Below are 17,891 nucleotides of genomic sequence, written 5' to 3'. Positions count from 1 at the left end.
CATGAAAGGCAGTCATTCTGAGCCTCACACAGAAACCCATAGAACTAAATCCAGCCCTGGGGACAACCTGATCCCGGCCCTTGGATCTTTTACTTTGTCTCACGGCGGCCTTGGGGGGATTAGTGAGTTACTGTCAGCCGAGCTTTTTGGGAGCAAAGTTCTCCATCCGTCCGTCCGTCCCTCTGTCCTTCTGCCTGCAGCAGTCTGGCCTTCACCCACCAGCAAGGGGCACTCTGTGTAATTAGCATTGTCCTCCAAGTGGCAGTGTGCTTCAGCTCAAGCCGAAGATCACTGGTGCTTAGTCTTCTGGTTCAGATGAACATGAAGTCATCCAAGAGTGATTTTGCTACAGTGAACCCCTCTCCAAATGCTTGTCGGGTAAGTGGATTGGTGTGTGGGGTCCGTGTCCCCCCCACCTGCCCCCGCCGCTCCCAAGAACTAGGGGAAGCACTTTGAATTTGACAGTACATTCTGTTCTTTAGCTATGAATAGGAATTCTCCTTGAAGTTAGGAGACACCAAAGGCGGGGGGCATCTGATACCTAATCTGGGCCTTGGAGAACAGTGAGGACAGATCAGGGAGGGCGGACCAGGGATGATTCATTTAAGAACAAAGCCACCAGGGGACTCTCCAAAGAATAGAATGTCCTTCTCCAGCAGTGGTTAGAAAAGTGCTTTTCACTTAACCGGTGGCAGCCAAGGAGCTGGAGGTGATGGAGCTTCCCTTTTAACCTGTCTAGTCTTATTTTTGTTCAAGGGAGGACTTGAGTGTTGGGGCATTTACAGTTCCCACCAGGCTGAGGGCTCAGCCCTCTTTAACCGCAGTGCCCACCTGTTGCGGGACTAGGTGGCGCCCCGGTTCCCCAGTGACTTGTCTGAAGCCCGTGTAGAGCCGTGTCCTTTCTCACCTGCATGCTGTATGGTAGCAGGAAGTGACTCCATCAGAATCTCAAGGAGAATTGGACGTGCCCACAGCATGAAGGCTGGAGGGTAAGCATGGCCCCCCCCGGGCTGTCAGAACGACGGGACCGCTGTCCATGGGGCAGATACTTCTCCCCAGCCAAGATCTCATCTCAGGTTACCCTCTATTTAACTGTCAGCATCCTGAAGGGCTTCTCCTGTCACGCTGCTTTCCTATCTGGAAGCTCGTTAGTTCTTAGCTGGTTTTTCCCTTACGTCTTCGTGACAGCGGTTATTTTTTGGTGTTCTGGGACGACATCGTTTGATATTGTAACATTCCCAAGCAGGTGTGGTTCTTTTTGCCTTTTCATTCCGGAGCTGATTTTCTCCAGCCTAGGAAAACCTTTTTAAATTCAAGAAACAGGGCCGCGCCTACCAAATTAAAGCACCCTTTAGTGCTTTGTGCTGTTGGCAGCCAACCTGAAGAATGTGCCTGTGCTTGCTTGATGCAAGACTGCTAAGGGTAGGAGGGCAGAAGGTGGAGGGAGATTTCCCTCTGTCCCTACAGAGCTGTCAGCCCAGCCTCGCTGACTCATTTTCAAATGAACTGCGACAATTCAAAACAAAAAGGAAAACAGGACTTGGTGAGGAAGTTAACAGTGGTTCAACATCTGCAGGAAACACATTTTTATTTCCACTTTAATATTTTTTATGCAATTTTTAAAGGTTGCTTTCCATTTACAGTTATTACAAAGTATTCTCCATGTTATGCAATACATCCTCGAGCCAGTCTTACACCCAGTAGTTTGTACCTCCCACTACCCCACCCCTCTACTGCCCCACCCTGCCCTCACCACTGGTAACCACTGGTTTGTTCTCTGTATTTGTGAGTCTCCTTCTTTGTTGTGTTCACTAGTTGTATTTAGATTACACACATAAGTGATATTATACAGTATTTGCCTTTGACTTATTTCACTTAGCATAATGCCCTCCAAGTCCATCCATGTTGCTGCAAATGGCATTGTTTCATTCTTTTTTATGGCTGAGTAGTATTCCTATATATATATATATATATATATATTATTATATATATATATATATATATACACCACGTCTTTGTATCTTTACCTGTTGGTGGACACTTAGGTTGCTTCCATCTCTTGGCAATTATAAATGCTGCTGCTGTGGACATTGGGGTGCCTGTATCTTTTCAAACTAGTAACAAAGATGTTTTCAAACCAAAAGCAGTGTGACTTGACTGATTTCACAGGAAAGGGGGCTTTCAAAGCAAGCGCCCTCTGCTACCATTGCCTTGACAGCAAGAAAAACCAAGGTTTGACCCTGAAAAATCTTTGCTGCTAAACCTGAGTCAGCAGACAGTCTGGTTGTGGGTTTAGGAAATTAACTTCCTTTGCTATAATAATTTTTTAAAGTCTTGGTATCTGTTAAAATAGATTTGCCTTAAGATCCCAGTACTTTTCATTCGCTTAGCAGCTGTCTCACGTTCTCCTGCTCCAGATGTAAACGGCCCAGATGATTAGCGTTTGCATTCTTATCCAGACGGATACCTTTATCTTGAGATTGATGGGAGTGTCCCCAGGGCCACCTCCCATTAGCCCCAGCAACCTTCCATCCTGGCTGTCCCCACCGCCCCTATCTGCTCACACTTTGTTGTCCCTCTTGGGGTGAAGTGAGAGGGGAGGGGAGGGGCCTTGTTTATTGTAAAGCTTATCATGGACTCTTTTTTCAAGCCTCCAGTTTGCTCCTAGAGCCCAGTGAACATGAGTGCTTGGGTAACGTCACGTGGCTGACTCACCCGGGACGCTGCCCCTGTGGGGAGAGTGACAGACGGACAGATGGATCTCCCATGGGAGCAGGGCTCTCTCTGGGGGATCCAGGGTTTGCCCCTTTGTGTCCTGCTGGCATCAGCATTTCCAAGTTTGTGTATTCTGAGCTGTGGTGGTCCTGACCTTCCTCTTGGCTCCAGGCCTGAGGCTCACCTCAGTCTTCAAATCCTCAGCACACGTGCCAGGAACCTGCCCCAGGTCGCAGAACGAGTCCTCGATGAGGTGAAGGTGTGCTGAACTCCCTCACGTCCCCTTCACATATGGGCTCATTTATAGAGAACTGTCAGCTCCGATTCGTGATTTCTTCTCTTAGCAGGAAACTTGCAAGGAGGCACAGTTGTAATACAGTTGCCTGGTTACCAGAAACACTAGGATTTGATAGTGAGCAGTGGCTTTCAACTAAGAGTATCTTTGAGAAAATGTGCGTAAAAGAATTTAATGGCTATGCTAATTCACCTGCGTCTGCTGCCTTCCCTCGCCCCGTTTTCACTGTCGTCGTTTTCCACGTATGGCCTGTGAGCTGGTGAGGAACTCCTCCAAGCTGTTGTGGTTGGCGTTCTCTTTCAGGGGTCTGATCGCTCCCCAACACGACCTGTAATTCTGGGAAGCCCCCCATAGGCTGAGTGGGTGCTGAAGATTCCTGGTTAAAGAGGATGGGGATGCAGTGCTTGGCGGGGTGTCAGCGTGACCCAGCTCTCGGGAGGTGATGGCCACCCTATCCCTGTCTGCGTGTGGGGAACCAGTCACATCAGAGACTGGCTTATTCTTCTGCTGCACTCAGGACCAAAGCCCCTCAGCTCCTGGGCTCGGTCCCTGCCAGTACGATGGTCCAGAGCAGCTGTGGCCCCACTTGTCCAGGCTGCCTGGAGAGGTTGCTCAGAAGTGACGTCCCTGGCCTACGTCCAGCTCGGAAGACAGGGATCCGCCGCGGTCAGGCTGGCCACAGACCTGGCCATGCACTTGGGCATCTTGTGCAAAGTGGGTCATGCTGTTCCCGTGATCCCAGATCACCGGGCAGTGTGTCAAGGGCTTTGCAGGGCCCCGTGCCTCTCCCGTTCCTTTAGAAAAGTACAAAAGAGGAAAGTTCAGCCCACAGGCCATCGCTCAGCAAGTGCCCAGTCCACCCAATGCGGTGGGCCAGCCTGGCCAGAGGAGTTCGCTCGCTGAGACCTTTTGTCCTGTTCCTGTGCACAGCGGACAGGCGGCCAGGGAGCTGTGAAGGGGCGGGCACGGTGCTGGCAGGCAGGCTGCTCTGGGGATGCAGGGATGCAGACAGGTGGGGGTGCGGTTAAGAATGGTGCCGTGCCTGTCGGCCATGTTCCCTCTGCACTGTGGAACTGATTTCTGTGGACCACGGTGGGCAGGGAGGGAAGGACAGGCGGCCTGTGGCCCTGGATCACTGCCCTCAGCCAGCAGTGCCCTCTCTCTCTGCTCTGCGGTCACCTTCGTGGGGCCTCCAACTACACTTTCCAAAGTAAATCTCCACTCTGATCTCTTCCTCTTTGACCTGCCTCAGCCTGGAATTTCGTTCCCTGCTGCATCCTTTGTGCCTCTGCGCCTGGCACGTGGTAGCACGTGGTCAGCATGGGAGTGAATGAAAAGATGGATCCATGGTGTCGAGGGATCTGAATGTGCGGCCAGCTGGACAGTAGCATGGTGGTGCCGTGCTAAATAGATGAGGAAAGAAGCCGCTGGTGAAGGCGTCCCTCGGTCACCTGTGTAAAAACACCCCCCCCCAAGGTTGTCCCAGGACGTGTCCAGTCATGGGCGTGGCAGGGGGAGCGACTGGGGAACGCATTTAACGTGGCCGAGTCCAGCCCAGAACCAGGCCTGTGATTCCCAGACCAGGACACTGCAGGTTAGGGGCCCGTGTTCCACCTCGTTTCAACCAACATTTCAGGAATAAGGAGCAACTCTCTTTGAAAATTCTCACTGTTGGGATTTTCTGCACATGTTCTTTCAGAGAACATTGGGCCAGCTCCTTCACGTGTGCCGAGTTTGACCGTGAGAAGTTCTGCAGACCTAAGGGGAGAATTTTCAGGCTGGGAAGAGATGCCGGCAAAGAGCAGATGTGCCGTTACTGACAAGCCCCTCTCGCGTGTGCCTTCGTGGAGGAGGTGCTCCATCGGGGAGCGCGTGCTCCGTCAGTCCGCAGGGCCGCCGCTCAGGACGGGTTTGGATTCGGATCATTCGGGACAGGCGGCCGGTGGCAGACGTCTTCCGTGTCTCCCCACGCCGCACTCCTCGTCCCTTGGGAGCCCGCCTCTGGGTCTCGCCCGTTTGGACTGAAATTGTGCCTCACGGTCACCCTGGCCGCTCTTCTGTTGCCGTGACATCAGCACCGTCATCTGTAACGACGGGCCCCCTACCCCCATTCCTGGGCTTCTTGGTTTTCTAAGTCCCCTGATGGTTTTCTAGGTCCCCCACGTGCATGCCACAGGTCTGTCCTGTCGTTTCTGGACATGCCTTTTCTTGTGCTTCTGGCTTTTCTGCAGCATCCTCCCTACACAGAAACCAAAACCGGTTCCAGGCCCCTGAAAGGGCTCTTAGTTACAGATTTGAGTGATGCCCTCCCTGCTCTGTCAGATGTGCCCCGGGCGTTAGAGCCCAGGACACTTGCTGTTTGGCGGGACTTTCACAGCCTGCCTGGTGTTACACGTGTATGCACGGCTTGTTCATGCCACATTGCACATCCTCTCATTGGCAGCCTGGGTTGGTTTTGGTGTTCAGCATCTGCCTCTCCCCCCTTGTGAACGTCCAGTCTGCTCCAGGTCTCCAGGTGTGCCCCTGTGTCTTTCCCTATTCCACTGTCCTTTGTACACAGTAAGTATTTAATTAGTACGTTCACATCAGCCTTGTCTTTCTTACTGAGATAACGTCTCCTGCTGACAAGCTCCTGTCTCCTGAGATGTCTTTCCACCTTCGGCTGCTGTCCCTCCAGGGGTGTTAGGACCTGCAGTGGGCGTTGCGGGCTCACTGGTGGCGTTTGGTGGGCAAGGACGCGTGGCCGGCCGGCAGTGCCACTGTGGAGGAGAGGCCGTGGCGGACACACAGTAGGAGACTTTTACGGGAGGGCTTGCTGCATGCTGGACGCTGCTCTGAGGACCTTGGCTGCACTAGACCATTTGCTCTTCCTAACAGCTGTAGAGGCATTTTATTATTTCCTCCGTGTCACGGGCAGGAGGTCCAAATAACTTGTCTACAAATAGCTCAGTTTGGGGAATTCAGGTCTTTTGCTTCCTTAGGTAGGTTTATTCCTAGGTATTTTGTTCTTTTTGGTGTGATGATAAATACGATTGTTTCCTTAATTTCTCCTTCTGCTATTTCATTGTTAAGTATACAGAAATGCAACAGATTTCTATATATTAATTTCATATTCATGGGTTTTATCAATGAAATTAGGCAAAGGATACATACACTATAGTGTGACAGGCCAAAGAGAGAGGTAGCATTAAATTAAATGCCTAGTTAATTAAACCAATTTTGCCTTTGCCCTTAGAAAGTGGTTATGAGAGGAATGACCAAGAAAGTTGAAAACATATGCCTCCTAACTTTAATATAGAAAATCTAGCCAATATGCCATGAAAAGATGCTAAGCTACCCTGTAAATACAAATCTTAAATGGGGGGAAAATGTAGGGAGTTATAAAATCTTAGGAGGTGGAGATAGTCTATCAGTGCTTGTATATCCATCTTCAGTAAAATAAGCAAGCGGTATATACACTACTCAGTTGTAAGTGTTTTTCCAGCTTTTTTTTTCTTGTGGTTACCACAGAATATATTTCACATCACAGCTCAGTACATCATACTTAGAAGATACAGTAACACTAACACTGAAGGTTCACGAAACAGTGTATCTTCATTCTCACCGAGGGCTCAGCTCTCTTATTATGACCAGTTTGTTATTTTGAATGAGGAATTGACTTGATCATCTGTTCACGGGTCGTGATCCACAATGGTCAACACACCCATTTGGTGTGACTTCTTTTGTGCTCAAGAGAGAGAAATCTCTGAAATTTACACCTAAGAAATGGTACCAGTGGGTTCCTTCTAAAAGTGGGGCTGAGGGGTTGTGTTGGAGCCAAGTGATGAGCTTTTCTCACTTCCTCTTTTCATTTTAACTGTTGGGATTTTTTTCCTGTGGACGTGAAGAGCTTTAAGACAGTGCTTGGTCAGAGCACCCAGCAGAGGACACCGCCTTCTCCCCCCCACCCGCGTGCCTCTCTGCCGGCTCCCCACCCCCTGCGCCACCCCCGCTCCCCCTTCACCCAGTCCTCCCCTCCTCCCCGCCGAGACCGCATCTTCACCGGGAGAGCTGTTACGGAACTGAGAAAAGCAGCACAGAGAACTGGTGCTTCATTTATGAAGTGAATTCACAGGATGGTGTCTTTCGTCTGGATTTTCAAATTAGAACTAGCACATAACTCTTGTGAGTTTAAAAAAAAAATTTAACACAAGGAACTTAAACCTCATCTAGAGCATATTCTTTGCGAAGCGTTTGTTCTTGTTCTATGAAAAAGTACTTTATAAGAAGCATTTTGAGTAGAGATTAATCCATGTTTCTTTTTTCTTAATAGGTTTGAAAATGGAACACTTTGACGCTTCACTTAGTACCTACTTCAAGGCATGGCTAGGCACCCGAGGTAAGGTGGTCTGGGGTTCTGCTTACTCTCCCCTCTCCCTTCCCCCGCCCCTTGTTACAGGCACTTGTAAATATTGCATGAAGAGATTCTAAAAAACATCAGCGTTTCCTGTGATTAAACTGATGCTTTGTCCTGGACACCAGGGGCTTGGAGTCCCCTGAGGTCGTGACCTGGTGCAGGGTACCCTGGCTGCCGGAGCAGAGACCTGGGCGCTTTGACCCTCCGCGGACTTGAGCGGGAGATGAGATGTGCAGCTTGTAACCGGGGAGTGGTCTCGCCACGCTTGGTGCCACGTCTCCCTCCATTCTTGTGACTCTCCAGCTGAAATGGCTTTTCACAGTGCGGCACTGCAGGAGGAGTGAAAACCCTTCCCTTTTTACGATTTTAAGGGCTTTCTCACGTCCTCCCGTGCTGTGGCACCTCGGTGTGTAAATGTGTACACCCGGGCTCGCTCCTTGTCCTGCTCTTCCTCTTTTATTATCTTGTAGGAAGCAAGTCAGCTTCACACAACACCTGCTTCTAGTGTCATCTAACGTCTTATCTGTAAAGAAGGAACTTTTAGGCTCATAGAACGAGTCATTGGGAAACTGCAAGAGGCTTTTAAACAGATAAAGAGGTTCTCAGTTTGACTCATGATTTTTAAAATAGAAAAGGAAGCAATAGAAGGAACTTCATCTGTTAGTACAGCAGAGATGAAATCAGGCTGATACCATCTGTGCTGATAGCGAGGATGTGGAGAGAGTCTCACTTGCGGTAAACTCTCTGGGGGGCAGTGGTGTTTTCTGTTGAAATTAAAATGCCCTCAGCAGAGTGAGGACCGTCCTTCGCAGCAGTGCTTGTCAAAACTGGAATCACTCTAGATGCCCATCAGTAGGGGACAGGTTAGCGTCCAGCCCGTGGAAAGGAACAAGCCAGATCTATCTGCGCCTGTGTTGGGAGGATGCCTTCTTTTAGTTTTATGGGAGCACCCCCCCTCCAAAAAAATCAAATTTTGAAAGGCTGAAACAATAGTAAAATTACTAGGTTACGTTACAAGCTCTGGGTTATTTCAGGGACTCAGTGATGTTACCCAGGGACCCCATCTTCTCATTTCCTACTCCGCATACCTCATTGAGCAGCTGCATCCTCGGGAGAGGTTCCCCCACCTTTCGTGGTTGCAGGCTGCCTGCTGCCACTCCAGGCTGCACCTCCAGAGGCAGGGAAAGAGATCAGATCGTTTGCATGATTTTAACCGCACAAACTGACACCTCCTCAGAGCTCAGGGGTGCCTGAGTTGGAACCAGTCACCAGGGTGTGGGGTGAGGGCTCAACAATCGGCCAGATCCCCAAGGAGTTACCACCTGGGTTGGGGCCAGCCACCCAGGAGGTACTTGGAGCCTTGGTGACACGGAAAAGTGGAGATTTGTTATAAAATTTTAAAAAGCAAGGTGCAAAACAGCTTTCAGTAAAAGTAAATGGGAGGTTTCTGTGTGTGCGCTGTGTTTGTGACACATACGTGTGTGCACACAAACGTATGGAACAGTCTGATGTTAGCTGCTAAGCAGGAACTTGTTTTCTCAGAACTGACAGCTTAAGGCCCAGAGCTGAGAATAGAAGGTGTTGAGAATCGTTCAGCAGGGCAGCCCCTTCCCTGAAGGGCTTCTGAGAAGCACAGTTCAGCAGAGCCGACAGTAACCACCTCCAGCATCCCTGCATCACTTGTGGGGTGGGGGTGGGGGGGCATCTCCCTCTGAAGCTGATGGAAGATACACTGACAGGGGGTGGGGAATTTAGAGCGTCTGCAAGAAAGGAGACTGATGGTGGTTCCCCCAGGGGTCCTGTGTGCTCCCTCACCTTTGCTTGTCCTATAAGGTCAAGGGAAGGAGCGCTAGAGAGAGAAGCAAGATGGTCCGGCCGGGAGGTCAAGGAGGGGCGAAGACTGTCCCCTCTTGGCTGCTTCTGCTTAGAAGGTGGGATGGAACCCGCAGGTGCCTCGGCGCTCCTTGGGGGTGGGTGGGGCTCAGGGGGGTAGATAGGTGGAGGGGCTACAGGTTTGGGGGCTCCCCATAGCAGGATGCAGAGGTGGCTTCCTGGGATCAGCCAGTGGATAGAGTCAAATCTTGCAGGGGACAAGTGACACCTGGGGGATCTGGCTGCCAGGGAGTTCGCCCCCATCCCAGGGAGGGCTGTCAGGATGCCGCCAGCAGCTTCTTAGAACTGATTTCCCTTTTACTCCTTCCTGCCTAAGAAAGGAGAGGGGGGCAGAGGAGCCTCCCTCCCACACCAGGAATTTTCTGGAATCCATGTAGGTCTCCTCGCTTAAGTCGATAACTGCTGCTTCACAACCTCCCTTTAAAAAAAAAGTCATTGTCTCCTCTTCTGGTGACCACGGCACTCACTGCCTGTGGGACTGGGGACCGTCACTGAGCTGGCCGAGGGCACGTTTTCTGAGTCCACACCTGCTGGCAGACCTGCTGACCCTTGGCAGCGACGGAGGACTCTGGCGCCCAGAGACAGTGTGTCGGGGTTTCATTGTCCCATGCATAATTCAGCCAGCCTGGTTAATAAGTCCAGTTAATGGAAACATTTGCTTTCTCTTTGTTTTCTTGAAGAGTCTTTGGAAAGGATTTTTAAAAATTATTTTACTTAGCAAAACCCATGACTGACAGGCACGTTGTCACGTGAACCAACGCTTCACCCGGACGCTGTGTGTCAAAGACTCACATGTCCTCTTCTTTGCTTTGTTGGCTTAGGAACGTCAGTGTTAGGTGACTTGTAAAATTGTGGTTAGAGACATTTTTTGTTTTTAAACGTTTGAAAGACATTCTGGTTATTTTTATATCTACGTTATTACTCATGAAATGTTGTTCTTTTACTGTGTCCCAGATCCCAGGGTAAAAGGATGGTTTCTCCTGGACAATTACATCCCGACTTTGGTCTGCTCCATCCTGTACTTGCTGATTGTATGGCTGGGACCAAAATACATGAAGATGAGGCAGCCGTTCTCTTGCCGGGGGATTCTGGTGGTGTACAACCTCGGACTCACGCTGCTGTCTCTTTATATGTTCTGTGAGGTAGGTCAGAGGTCGGCGCGGCCCCCTCTCCCTGGAAGGTACTGGTCTTGCTGCCCTGAATTGGGCTCCTAAGGGAAGAAGGGCAGAGGTGGGGGGGTGGGTGGTGGGACCGAGGAGGGCTGGTACAGGAATGTGTTCCGAGGATGTCTTAAGATCGATTTTTCAAAATGCCAGAGTTATTTGTACAAATGCGCCTTCTGGAATATCTAAAATAGAAGCCTTGGCTATTGATTCTTTCATTATTTATGTTTTGTGTTATACTCAGACTTAAAATAAATGCTTCAGAAATACTCTTATGCAGGCAAAATACAGAGTGGAAAACGAACAGAACGTGAAACCCAGCCCTGTGAGCGTTTTGTTATTCAGCATTTAATAAATGCCTGGTTCTTGTTTGGAAGCTGATGGAGGGAGGAGGTGGGCGGTGCGTGAGTTGGGTGTGTTTGGGTAAGTCAGCCTCCCTTCCTGATCAGATCGCTGCAAACAGCCGCAATCCGAAAGGTTAGTTTTTAAAAGCTAAGTAGAGTGGATAGTGGGGTCTAGGTTGAGGGTTTGCATGGTCTGTGTAAGTTCAGGTCGGATTAGTTCTCTTATATAGCAGAGATGTGGAAAAACAAATCGGATGATCTCAGAGGCTTAAATAAGAGTGAAAGACACACCGGAGCCAACGCCTCCCTATTTGACAATCTAGTAAATGAGCCTTTAAAGCTAGAAGGGGAGGGAGCTCTCTCCCCTGGAAAGCACGATTTGTGTACGTTTTTAGGGGCAGAACTGCACCGTTGAGGTTTGCAACACAAAACTGTTGCTGAATCTCTGGGGTGAATTCAGCCCCATGTGACCACTGTCACGTACTCCTGCTTAGATCTTTAACCTTTCAGTGTGGTTTTAATTCTCCAAGGCTTCGTAAAGGAGAAGGGGAGAAATTACTACGCATCTGAAAATGAATCCCCCATCAGCCCAGGGCGGTGACAGGGGTCTCCCGGCTGCATGTGGGTAGGTGGGTGGCTGCAGGAGCCAGAGGAGGACCCACAGCTTTGGGAGATCCGGGTCTGGTTCGGAAGCCCAGGGAGAGATTTCTGACTGGGGTGGTAGATAGGTGCTCCTGTCACAGCTTTTATGCCTGACGTTCTGTGAAATGCTTACAGCTCCTTTTCTGCTTTTTTTCTCCCTGCCGTGTTCTAGAGCGAAGGCAGTTTAATTAGCCTCCCAGACGGATATCGCAAGGCTGGTGCCCAGGACTGGGCCCAGCACCGAGCTCATCTCCGTGTTCCAGGGACAAAGCCACAGCCAGCTGTCAGGTCTCAGGGTGAACTATTCGCTTTCCCGTAATCGATTAACAGTAGAGCCATTTTGTTAAGAAGGCTTTGTAGAGTTTATTTATCACACGTAGCAGTATTCTAGAGAAGGCATATTTAAGACTGTTAAATCTCATAGAACTTAAGTATCTGCCTTAATGTGTTTCTCCAGCCCTAGAGATACAATGACAACTTCGGGGTCGACCTCTCTCAAGCAGGTAATTCCCTGTAAAGAGGGGAAGACAAGTGCTGTGTAAATGGCTGCTCCCTGCACGTGAGTGAGTCTGGGGGGTCCTGAAAGCACTGTCATCGGAAGTACAGATTTTCCCCCGACAGCTTGGCGAGAGCGTTACAAAACATGGAGCAGTGTCTAAGCCCTGAATATAGAGATTCGGGCAATACACAGAGGAGGAAAATAACCGTTTTAAGCCACAATTCAACGTGCATAGAGAAGTCATAGATAAGGTGGCAGTAATTCCTTAAATCAAGTTTATAAAAATAACACCCAGATCAGATATTCCTGAGTTGAAAATAAACCCAACTACCCACCTTAGTTGATATTTGTGTTTGATTTTGTCTGATTCTTCTTTTTTTTTCCCCCTATACTTACTTAAGCCCATCTGTAGTACTCATATTTTTGGTCAGCTTTTAAATTTCATTTTGACTACTGGTTTCTCTCTCTCTCTCTCTCTCTCTCTCTCTCTCTCTCTCTCTCTCTCTCTCTCTCTCTCTCTCTCTTTTTTTTCCGCTTAGCATTTATATTCCAGTGAATACTGCAGGGCCCAGCTGGGCCCCTCATTTCAGAGGAATGCCCCGAGGGTTGAAGCCACTGCCTGAGGTCACACCACTGGTGTGGTCCCACTGTTAGCCTCTATTTATCCTCCTGCTTATCTGCCTATTTGGGTCTATAAGGAATTTAAAAAAATAAACATGTAGCCATTGATATTTTTGTTTATTTAACCCTGTGGTATGAATTCAGAGCCGCCTTGGCAAAGTTCTAGGCTGATGCAAATGAAATGAACTGTTGCTTAAAGACGACAAGGAAGAATCTTGGAAGAGGGAGATAAAAAGGAAACTGAAAGGGGAATCACTGAAGCTTTAAAATGGCCAGAAGGAAAATAACCAAAGGACTGTCTCAAAACTGTGAGACTGAGTTTAGGATGTAGAAAGAACGTGGACTTGTTCCTGGCTTCTGCGTTGGGTAGAAAGAAAATTAAAAGGAGAGGCGTGGCCTGACTTCTGATTGCCTCAGGAACTTGTCCTTTATTTCAGGGAAGAAAATCGTAGCTCCTTGAATAGACGCGTATTTGAACAGTGGTACGTTTTAGGTTAGAAGGAGAGGACTTTAGGGCAAGCCTTTTAGCTTTTACTTGTTAAATTAGGTGTCGTGTAGGATCAGTCAGTGGAGACGGCTCGGGACTAAAATGCCCAGACACAGAAGAGAATCAACTTAGTCTGCGTTCATTCCTCAGTTTTGTAACTGTTTTCATAGCCAACATAAAAATCTTGTGTACCTTTTTACCCCCCAAGATCTAAGGCTTATTTCATCTCAGTGGAAGCCCCCCCAATTTTTTTTTCAAACTATCCATATCTTTCCCTTTGTCCCCGAGATTGAGAACCCTCATCTCCCCGATGCCAGATGGTGGCTTTTTCCTCATTTTGCATGAGGAAAATAGGGCTGGACTCCAGGTTCCCCTGGCCGTCCCGGTAATATGACTCCTTAGTTAACACATCACTCAGGCACCTGCTCTGTCCTGACAGGCAGCCTTTTTGGTGTGTCTGCCCCTCTCCTGGCCTCTGGACTCCTGTCACCTTAAACAGCGAGGATCTGATTGCTTGGCTTGTCACAGTCCAAAGGGCAGTGTCCGCACTGACCCCCTGGTCTGTGCACGGATGCCAGGGCTCCTCTCACCCCAATCCTGGTTCTCCCTTAGAAACTGCTTCCTTTAGACCTAAGCCTGCCTTGGTTTGACAGTGCCTGTCTTGTTTCTGAGGACCCAGCTCAAGGTCAGCTCCTCTGTGACATCGTGATGGCACCAAGTGGGAGCAGTGACCCCAGCCTCTCCTTCACTCTGAGAGTTTACACGTTTCATTAATTCAGGAAAGTGCTCAGGCATCATCTCCTCCTCCTCCATCGGCTCCGTCTGGGGCTCCTGTTAGACGTGTGTTGGACTCTCACCCTCTGCACGTCCTCTCACATTTTCTGCATCTTTATGCCCGCCTCCCAAGCTCCTCTGATTCACTCGTACTTTCAGTTGTGTCTGATGTGCTGTTCCATCCATTTTTGGTTTTAGTTTACATCTTTTATTTCTGAAAGTTCCCTGCTTGACCTTTTTTCATCCCATAACAAGGAATTGTTAGGTTTTTTCCCTCCATAGCTTGGATATGACCGTGACCTCAAACTTAACCATTTGCTGTATTGCTTTTAAAAATATTCTTTCAAAAGTTTTCTTTTAGCTGTGTCTGTGAGGTCGTGCCTCTGGGAATAATTATTATAGCTATGTTAAATTTCTTTATCTCTTTAAAAACAAAACCAGAATGGTTTTTTGGGTATGAGCATCCCAAACTAGTGTTGCTGGGGTCATCTCAGATAACTGTGTCCTCCCCAAATAAAGAGTTTTTCAAAAGGACTTGAGTGTAAGCTCACTTCCTCTTTCTGAGTTATTTTTTCTGGGGGAAACCTCACCTTATAGTTAGGCATCAGCAACGTTGGAGGGTTTTGTTTTGGCGCTTCAGGTAGCATTTCTGCATTAACAGTGGGGGAGCGGCTTCTGCTTTTCTTCAGTTCACAGCTTTGCTAGAACCACAAGTCAGTAGTTTTTTTGTTTGAGTTTTCTTTTAAAGATTTCCGATGCTGCTTTATTGGGAAGATGAAAGAAATGGGGCATTTGATGGGAAGGGCGTTTTGCTTCGGCTTTCTGCCCTTTGTGGAGTTGGTGCCGTCGATCCGGCCCCCCCCCCCCCCCCCGTCCCCCTGTCCCCCCGGGCACCTGACTGCGCTGCCTCCCGGCTCTGGCTTTGAAGGTCCTCGATGGAGATGCAGAGCAGCTGCTCTGGAAACATCATATTCTAAACAGTCTCGTTGTTTTTCTTTCCCTTCAGGCTTTCCTAAAATAGCTATGTTATTGTGGGAAAATAAGATTTGGAAAAAACACTTAAAAGACCTGGCCAGTCATAATTGGCCAGTTTTATTAAAAAAAAATGCTTACGTGTACCAAAAAATACTTTGAAAAAGACCATCAGGACTGTTCTGCTGGACCCCACTGAGCAGAGGTGCAGAGAAGTTGAAACCCTGGTGAGACTGATACTTGGAAGAGAGGCCTGACCATTACCTAAAACGCCTGTCACTCTTAGTTCCTGCACAACTGAAATTCCCTGCTCAGAAGGAAGCTTCTCTCAGAGACTGGAAACACTGCCTGGGTTATTTACCTGTCCGTGCACCTGGCATCGCCCTGAGAGAAGGACTTAGCCCAGCCCGCCCTCCCCACAGCCACACACCCAGGGGACAGGGAGGGGATGCCTTCCAGTGCAGAGGGGGCTTTGGCATTGGTCTGGAGCCACACCTGACTTGTCTGCATTGACCTACAGACCTTGGTAACCTTGGCCTCGCTGCTGGTATGACCCAGAACCACTCTGCAAATCCTCAGTCAGGAAGGAAGCTGGAGAGCCCTCTTGAAATTTTGCAGGGGATGCTCTGGGGGACTTCTGTATACAGTAGGAGCAACACCACTGCACACCTAGTCAGGAGCCTTCACATGTTGGAGCAGAAAGAGCAGATGTTTGGCTGGAATCATAGCAAAGACACACATAGGGCCTTCTGTGTGCCGAGTATGGAGCTAACTCACTCAGTGTTCATCGAACTGTTCCTGCCGCCTTCTGCAGAGGCAGAGCTCCGGGGGGACCCGAAGTTCAAGTCAGTGCTTCAGCCCGCTGTGCTCACAGCCTTAGAACACTGAGTCTCAGCGTGGGTTCTCTCTGCCAGCCACCAGCACCCCCCAAAACATAAAATGAGCATTTCTCCTGGGGTACGTGGAAGCAACCTACCAGAAAGCACTTCTCAGGAGACTGAAGAGTGAGAGGAGAGTCCTGCCAGCCTCAGAGGGAAGGGCCGCGGGTGCAGGGAAGAATGCCGGACATGCCTGTTGCAGGTTGGGCTGAGGACAAGCTGTTTCCTTGTGCTTTGTTCTGAAGGCTTCTCTAGGGTCTGGAGCCTGTCCTTACAACTTAGGAGTAAATGACGCAGGAGTGTTGCGTTCAGCCATAACCCAGGGGTGTTCCTGGTCTTAAGGGGGAAAAACACTTTTGGAGGTCACGGGTATGAAGTTATCGTAATGAGCATCCTTACGCTCTGGACATAAAAGATCTGAAATTCAAACCCAGGTGCTCGGACTGGACCCTGTTCCACAAGGGCGCTGCCAGGATGGGCCAGCTAACCCATGGAGGGGCTGTCGATTTTGGCATAGCTGATGGTTCATTTCAAACCAAACATCTGCTGAAGATACAAGTGCAGTGGAAGGCCTACTTTTTCATAGACTTGTTCGTGGGTAGAGTATCTCCATCGAGCTCTTCCTGAGGATTCAACACCGGACAGAGAAGGTCAGAGGAGCCTGGAAATGCCATTGGAGATTGCACGTGGACCGAGGGTCGGCATTCCTGGGTGCTGGTCCCAGCGGTGCCACCAGGAAGCTGTGTGACTTTGGACCACCTGTAGCACTGCTCATCTCTGTTTCCTTATTAAAAACATGAACTTGTCCCAGACCTAAAAGCTACGCATTTGGAGATTGACACAGGAATGGTGGAATCTGTGAAGACGTCAGCCTCACATTCTTCTGGGGGTGTTGCTTAGAAAAGTCCCCGCGTCCTGGGCTAGTTGAGTCTCAGCATGGACGGTGCCTGTTCTCATTACTTTTCATTCCATTTCTGCTTAGGGGGTAAATAATAACCACTGCACTTGTCAAACCCTCATCACTAAACTGGTCAGCCCCTTTGGAAAGGGGTCGTCTTGTTCTGACATCTTGGGATGTTGGGGTGAAGGACGGATAAGGGTCACACAGGAAGACAGTTTTCTGCCTGAAGGGTTTCGAATGACTGCTTCTTGAGATGCTTTGGTAGCATTCCAGAAAGTGCCATGGAAGTGGTTATCATGCTGGGGGCGGGGTATACCTCATCTGTGGTTAAATCGAGGGGTCCGATGAGAGAAGTCGGCTCTGACCGTTAAGAGATGATTCACTCCACAAACTGCGTCATCCAGACCCAGCTAGGAGACCCACCTCGGTTTTCTTCTTTCATGCATGAGAGGACGCACAAGACCATCTTTTACTGAATTTTCTCAGAAGGAGAGAAGAGAGCTTTTAGCTATGCTTTCATCAGAGCCTGCACGAGCCTCCGGCCTGATTAGAGTTTGCTTTACTCCAAAGAAGGAGAAAGCACGTGGGGTTTGCAGCGGTGCTGTGGGCATCTTGGTTACTTGGGAAAAGCCAGGTAGGGTCACAAGTGCCCCTAGTGGCCAGCCGCTCGCCTGGCCTGCTTGTCCACGGGGCCCCAGTCCTGCCCTCACTGCCAGCGCCTCGCTTTGTCCCACTTTTGGGGCCCTCTCCCCACGGTGGCCGCAGAGTGATGAGTTTCCAGGGCGGGACCAGAGCGGCTCTGGGAAAGAAGCCTGGTGAGGCACGAGCATTGTCTCTACCCCGAGGTGCTCCTCGGGGGCTGCAGGGAAGGCCAGGCCTCGGCTCCGAGTGCCCCCGGGGTCTGTTACCCACGGACAAGCCGTTCTCTTCTGATGGGAATGGAGGAGGAGGCAGGACCTTGATCTGGACCACTTCTGTGGAGGGCGGCTGAGAGGCTTAGAGGAATAAACTTCAACTTGGGGGCTCGGTCCTCCTGTATTAGACCATTCTATCCCTTCTGAAACCAAGGACGTGTAAGAATTAAACTTTCTGTGTCACCAGGATGACGCTTGATGAGGAACTGGTTTTCATCTTGGGAGCAGAATTGTCACAGTCAAGCCTCGTTAACATACTTCCTCATACTTCAGTTTCTTTATTTGCAAAGTAGAAATGAAATAAAGTTGCGGCTTTTTTTTTTTTTTTTTTTTTTTTTTTTTTTTTTTTTTTTCTTTTGCCGCAAAGAAAACACCGGGCCTAGATTTATGGGACAGA

At 49.3% G+C, this 17,891-nt stretch overlaps 1 protein-coding gene across 3 annotated transcripts in view; it reads left to right on the top strand.

The window, feature by feature from the left end:
• The window catches only part of ELOVL5 (ELOVL fatty acid elongase 5), a 59,377-nt gene that overhangs the window by 29,252 nt on the left and 12,234 nt on the right, over positions 1-17,891 (top strand). Inside the window, exons 1-3 of one of the 3 annotated variants that reach the window (XM_064476588.1) lie at positions 360-378; positions 7,323-7,388; positions 10,254-10,441. In XM_064476588.1, coding sequence (XP_064332658.1) covers positions 7,331-7,388; positions 10,254-10,441 — 246 coding nt within the window. In that variant the 5' untranslated portion in view covers positions 360-378; positions 7,323-7,330. Of the gene's footprint in view, positions 1-359; positions 379-7,103; positions 7,175-7,322; positions 7,389-10,253; positions 10,442-17,891 lie in introns of those variants that run through there. The other 2 variants (XM_064476587.1, XM_010992377.3) reach the window with 2 other exon arrangements.

Source organism: Camelus dromedarius, chromosome 19 (genome assembly GCF_036321535.1).
Source record: "Camelus dromedarius isolate mCamDro1 chromosome 19, mCamDro1.pat, whole genome shotgun sequence".
Taxonomy (NCBI): Eukaryota; Metazoa; Chordata; class Mammalia; order Artiodactyla; family Camelidae; genus Camelus; species Camelus dromedarius.
This window is presented reverse-complemented; position numbering and strand designations above follow the sequence as displayed.